The sequence below is a fragment of the Zeugodacus cucurbitae genome, chromosome 3 (genome assembly GCF_028554725.1).
Source record: "Zeugodacus cucurbitae isolate PBARC_wt_2022May chromosome 3, idZeuCucr1.2, whole genome shotgun sequence".
NCBI classification, from domain to species: Eukaryota; Metazoa; Arthropoda; class Insecta; order Diptera; family Tephritidae; genus Zeugodacus; species Zeugodacus cucurbitae.
The window spans coordinates 21,112,751-21,118,750 of record NC_071668.1 but is presented as its reverse complement, the minus strand read 5'-3'; the positions used below and the strand labels follow the sequence as shown (position 1 = coordinate 21,118,750).

Sequence of the window (6,000 nt, the reverse complement as noted above, 5' to 3'; positions counted from 1 at the left end):
GAGAAAAAATTTGGTTCGTTTGCTGTCCCTATCGGTCTACTTTTGTAGCTACCCTATAGAAAACCCCTTTACATCTTTACTCTATTTGATTATACCAGTACATTTCTTTTAAATTAATGCTCTGTTAGACTCGCTGCTCCACAAGTTGCATCGATTCGAAAGTTTGTCAGTGGATTTCATTTATACCGGTTATTTATTGATTATGACAGTATTTTTTTAATTTATACCAGTTTTTTAACTTATTTGTCATTTGTTGAATTCATCTACTAGATTTAGCAAGTATTTTTAATTTATACCAGTTACAAATGAAGTAATTTGTTGTTTCTTCGAATCTTCTCGCTAAACAAAATATCTGTGATTATGTCAATATTTTTCATTTATACCAGTTATTTATTTTTTATTTATTGTATTTACGTTTCTTTAATTTAGACAAAATCTATTCCATTACGCTAGTAGTTTTCATTTATACCAGTAATCCATTTTATTTTCGATACTTTATTCGATTCGCCTCTCCAGCCAACGTCTTTTTAATTATGGTAGTCTTTATCATTTATACCAGTTTTTAAATTTATTTGTTGCTTGTTCGCCTCCCTAATCAAAATATGTGTGATTTTTCATTTATACCAGTTATTCATTAATACCAGTATTTGATTTGTTATTTGTGTTCAATTCACCATTCTAGACAACAACTATTTGATTATACCAGTTCTTTTTATTTATACCAGTTATTTATTTTATTTGTTTTTTTTACTCGATTCACATCCATAAGCAAAGTATCTATGATTATGCCAGATTTTTTCCTTTATACCAGTTACTAAGTTTTATTTATACCAGTTATTTGTTTTGTAATTATGTCTGTATTTTAATTTATACCAGTTATTTATTATAATTGTTTCGTTCCTAAACTCAAAATTTAATTGATTATGCCAATTTTTTTCATTTATACCAGTTGGTGTTTCGATACATCACTTTCAATTTATTTATCCGATTTCAAATTTGTGCCGTCGGAGGTAGCTAATGAGAATATCCAGTTAATTTGTGTACAAAAAAACTTTGAAATTATTATTAAATATTCAAACAGACCGTATATTTCACAATCCGACCACCGAACATGATGATCTCGGAGACCTTGCTGGCCGTCAATCCCGGCATGGCCACTGTTTGTGACGATTCGCTGACCTTCGACCACGACCGTTTTCGCTTGATATTGTCGAATATGATCAATTTTTCATCGCCAGTCACCATCCGCTTCAAAAATGGGTAGAGATCGTTCCGTTTCAGCAGCATATCACAGGCGTTGATTCGGTCCAGAAGGTTTTTTTGTGTCAAATCATGCGGCACTCAAACATCAAACTTTTTTGTGTATCCAGCCCTCTGCAGATGGTATAAAATGGTTTGCTGACTAAATCCCATTTCCTGGGCGATGTCACGAGCCGGTCTAACTCAATGTTTTCCATGATTTCATCGGTATTCGTCGTCACAGGTTTTCCGACGACTGGCTTATCCATGGTGTCGTTTTCACCCATTCCTCCGCAGTTTGAATTGATAGTGTACCATCCCCCAAAACACCATTAATCTCATGGACCGTTTCTCTAGCGGATTTGCCTTTAGCGAAGGAAAACTTTAAAATAGCGCGAATTTCGGCGTTAGTGAACTCCATGTTTACACGTCTATAACTGTTGAACGCAATATCCAAACTAATCATGCCTACCGTCGTTTTGTAGGTTATGTCAAGACCTTTCAAAGATGCATAGTATTACCAGATACGAGTTCTGTAGCGCTTTATTCAAAAGACAAAAAGGTGGAAGGAAGATATTATTATTAAAAGTAGTTCAAATTTTATTTTTCTAAAATGCTCAATGCTTATTCTTAAAATCAAGTTTGTCTACTTATGCCATTTTAATATTAAGTACGTACTTGTGCAGACATATGTATGTATATATGCTTGTCTAGGTCGCAAAAACTAACTGTAGTTTTGATTTTGATTAGTCTGCGTTTTATCCCTTTGATCAATAGGGGAGTTACAACAAACTAATTTGCCTTGATAAACATATTTAGTTGTAGGGATGTAGTATACTTTCATACGCATATTAGCTGTCTACTTAAATATAATACTCATGTCTATAACCACGCTTAAATGTTTGTATGTATATGTGATAATACAATTGTTATTAATTTGCCGGTGTTCCACACAATGAGTAGCTTTAAGCTACAACAATTGTATGGATGTTTGTATGTCTCACTGTATAGCTATGCATATGTCACTAAATTAGTCAGCGCCAAATGTTTTGTTCCTACATGCATACATACAAACAACCATTTATTTGTGTAGATTTGAGCAAACGACGACTGCATTGAAAGAGAGTGATGAATTAAAATCACTGTTTGTATTGTCATACATTTGTATGTATGTATGACGTCGACGTCTGCGCTGACTGTGACAGTGAATGTGCCGGCGTACAATTCTCTGTTTTTTTTCTTTTTTTTACTAAAAGTTAATTTTTTTTTGTTTATACTTTGTTTATTATTTAGCGTTTCTGTTTGTGTGCTTGTGTGCCATACGTTCTGCTTTATTCAATAAACGCGTAATAATAAAACAGAATTGTGAAAAAGAAAGCCTCAGCAAAGCCAGAAAGGTGGGGAGGAAGTGCACAATAATGAAAAGTGCAAAACGCAGTGCAGTGTGGTGGGTGTAAAGCGATGTAACTAATGTTTATATATAATATAGGAAATATATATACATATATTTACACATACGTACATATATGTATAAGTGTCAGGCAGCCGCGTCGCAGCTAAGCCGCTGTTTATATATACATTTGTATATGTGTGACACCAGCGCCACCAGCGCTTGCCGCTTTAACTACACGCTGCGTTGTCAGGTTCTCGCCATATCGCCATAGACATCAAACGGGTATAGACGAACAAAAAGCTTTCGAGCAGTGCAAACGGTTCAGCTCAATTCTCAAACTAATAACACAAGACTAACTGCATTCAAACAGGTAGTGAATTTGGTTGTAAAAAAATATTCTTGGAAATTTAAATTGTTTAGTAGGCGGTTGCAATAAATATTGTCTGATAAATGCTATGAATATTGTGTTGTTAAATTGAAAATCAGTAAAAAAAATTAAAATTTTATATTTTTCAATTGTGTTTAAATTTTTTTTTTAATAATTTTATTTTCACATTCTTCTACAAAAGTTCATAAAAATTAAACGACAGTTGTGTGGCTGTGCTTTAAAAGTGTTGTCTACAAAAGAAATCACAAAACCATGAAGTTCCTCATCGGATTACTTGTTGCATCTTTGGCTGTGGGCGGTGTGCTTTGCGTACCGGGTGAGTAAGAATTTTACAGTAATTAATATTTATATAAAAAAGAATTTATAAAAAAAATAAAAATAGTTAAACTGTTATTCCCTCTAACCAGTGCTTATATAAGTAACTGCGTAGCAATATTTTCCTGCTGTTTAATTACTGTAATATCACAGTTTTTAATTAAAAGTTGGCTTAAGTTGAGTGTGGAAATACATATACGAGTACATTACATGAGTAGTATATGGCGAATTGCCTTTGGTTTTTGTTATTAGTAATTATTTTCCATATAAAGACTCTAGGGAAGTATATAACTGAGTTCTTCAAAATACATATATTCGGACTATATTTTGTACTATTAAAATAATAATAAATATTAATATTAATTCTATAATAATATTGGATAATCTACGGGGAGCAGTATAGTAATTTTTTTGGAACGGTATGAAGTGATCGTACAATTATTGTATAATATAAATATATGGGTGTAGATAATTAGTGATAATTGGCATAAGTATGATAATAAGGTTATAGGTAAAAAGTTGTAATGAGTGGTGAATAGGCATACAGGTAGCAATGAGTGATTTCTCTTGAATATAACAAATTTATTAGAAAACAAAAAATAGCAAATTTAAAAAAAAATTTTGTTAACCCTTTCATGCCCAATGTTGCCTATTATGTAGACTCATGTGTTGTGCAACCTACAGTTACTTTTTCTGATATGATCTGTGCACGTATTCATTCAGTAGTCGTTCCCCGCAGAGTGGAATTGTCAAAATCGGTTTCGCGAAAAAAGTGGTTATATAAAATATGTTCAAAAACATAAAAAAATTATTTTATTTAAAACAAAAATGAATTATATAAATAAGTAAAGATAAGAGAGTTCTTTAAAAAATAAATTTCAGAATTTCAGAGAAAAGTGTTTAGTTTATTTGTAATAATTTAATTTGTGCCTAAAAGCAACATCCTGTAACTAATGAACCAGGATACATAGGACTTTGAAATTTATATCACTTCATATTTGAGTTAAGACTAATATATATCTGTCCTAAAAAAATGTTAGATCTGCCCATTTTAATTCGGGCATGAGAGGGTTAATAATATTAAATTATAATCATACTTTCCCGAACTTTTCACGTTCTGAACTAATTTTGGTAATTTTTTCGTTTTTTACATTTTACAATAGGTGGCAACACTATGCCAAAAAGCAGTTAAATTCAAAATTTTTATTATATATATGATATTCTACTCCGCTTCCTTAAACGTGATACTTTTTCCATAATTTTTTTTGAATATTTTCACATTTTCGTTTTGCAAAAAGTGGCAACTCTTTTGTGCGAAATGCGTACTTTTAATTCCTCTCAAACAATGTTAAAATCCACAGAAATCGTGTATTTCTCGGAAAACGATCGAGGTCTAGAAATAGATATTAAATATATACCTTCCTCTAAAAGATATTTTTTACCCTTTAAATTTTTTTTTTTGTACAAAGTTTAACCTTGGTCCTGTGGTCCTTGCCTATTTTCTTCGATTGTATGAGATGGCTTGACGATTACTTCGAAGAGATTAAAATCAGGGATTACAAGGTTTCAGAATTACGTATCTTGCAAGCCATTTGGATATTTTATTCGAGGAAAGATTTGTAATGAATAAACTGAAAAACTACTGTGCCAATTTCAAAAATTCTTTCACCATTGGAAAGCTACATTCACCCCTAGTAACATAGGCTATATTGCTAGAATCTCAACTTTCTGGAAATAGTTCCCAGATGAGGGTATCGAAAAGACTCCGTGATGGAGAATCTTAATCTGAAACTGAAAATCGTCTTGCAAGTCATTCTCTTCGCATCGCAATCACATGTCGAGTAACGCGCGCTCGCAGCTGCTTGCTGAACAAAATTTCAAAACCTCCCAAGTACGAGCTTGAGGGTCGAGTATGGAGCGTGTGCAGTGTCTTGAAAAACAAAATATTAGAAATATACAAGCTCGCACTAGAGCGTCGAGCTCTGAGCGTTCCCAATGCCTTCATAATCAGAGAGAAAGACAACTTTCTTTTTTTGAAATGTATGCGTAAACCCGTGCGAAGCCGGAGCGGTCTGCTAGTATGGTATAAAGCTCAGTATATAAATTCTGATAGAGAAGCCAGTTTATCGGATTAACTACATTGCTCAATAAAGGAAATAGTTGATCCTTAGCAGATACATAATTACAATATACACAATCGGGACTCATACCTTTATTAGATCATTGTTGTTGTTGTACCCGAAGAAAAAAAATATTGCTGAAACTACTGAGTTAAGATTCAATGGCCGAATAAAGATCTGGTACCTTTCCGGTTATGTAGACCCGGCTGTTGTGCGTAAGGACCTTTACCAGTTATTGGTCCGAGCTTCATCTGAACTTATGACGACGGTATTGTTGTTATTTGATATTTTAAAAATAGAGCTTTTATCTATTGACATTTTGGGAAAGCTTTGAAAAAAAAAAAATACATTAATTCGTGACGTCATAAGCGGAAAAAGGAGAGTTTTCCTTACAAGTCTTTACATTTACCCTGATTTCACATCATACTTCTCGTTATCCGACAAATTAAGGGCCAACACAAATAATGAATCACCTCTGATCAGCTGACGGATGCTGTGCGAGGCTTTGTCATGTCAGAACCCTCGTGTAACCTCCTCAGAATTTT

The 6,000-nt window shown here is 33.0% G+C and overlaps 1 protein-coding gene across 1 annotated transcript in view; it reads left to right on the top strand.

The window, feature by feature from the left end:
- The first annotated feature begins 2,843 nt into the window (after nt 1-2,843).
- The window catches only part of LOC105216544 (uncharacterized abhydrolase domain-containing protein DDB_G0269086), a 47,748-nt gene continuing 44,591 nt past the window's right edge, over nt 2,844-6,000 (top strand). The window contains exons 1-2 of the mRNA XM_054226548.1: nt 2,844-3,002; nt 3,202-3,336. Of these exons, the coding sequence (XP_054082523.1) occupies nt 3,273-3,336 (64 nt within the window). The 5' untranslated portion in view covers nt 2,844-3,002; nt 3,202-3,272. The remainder of the gene's footprint in view (nt 3,003-3,201; nt 3,337-6,000) is intronic.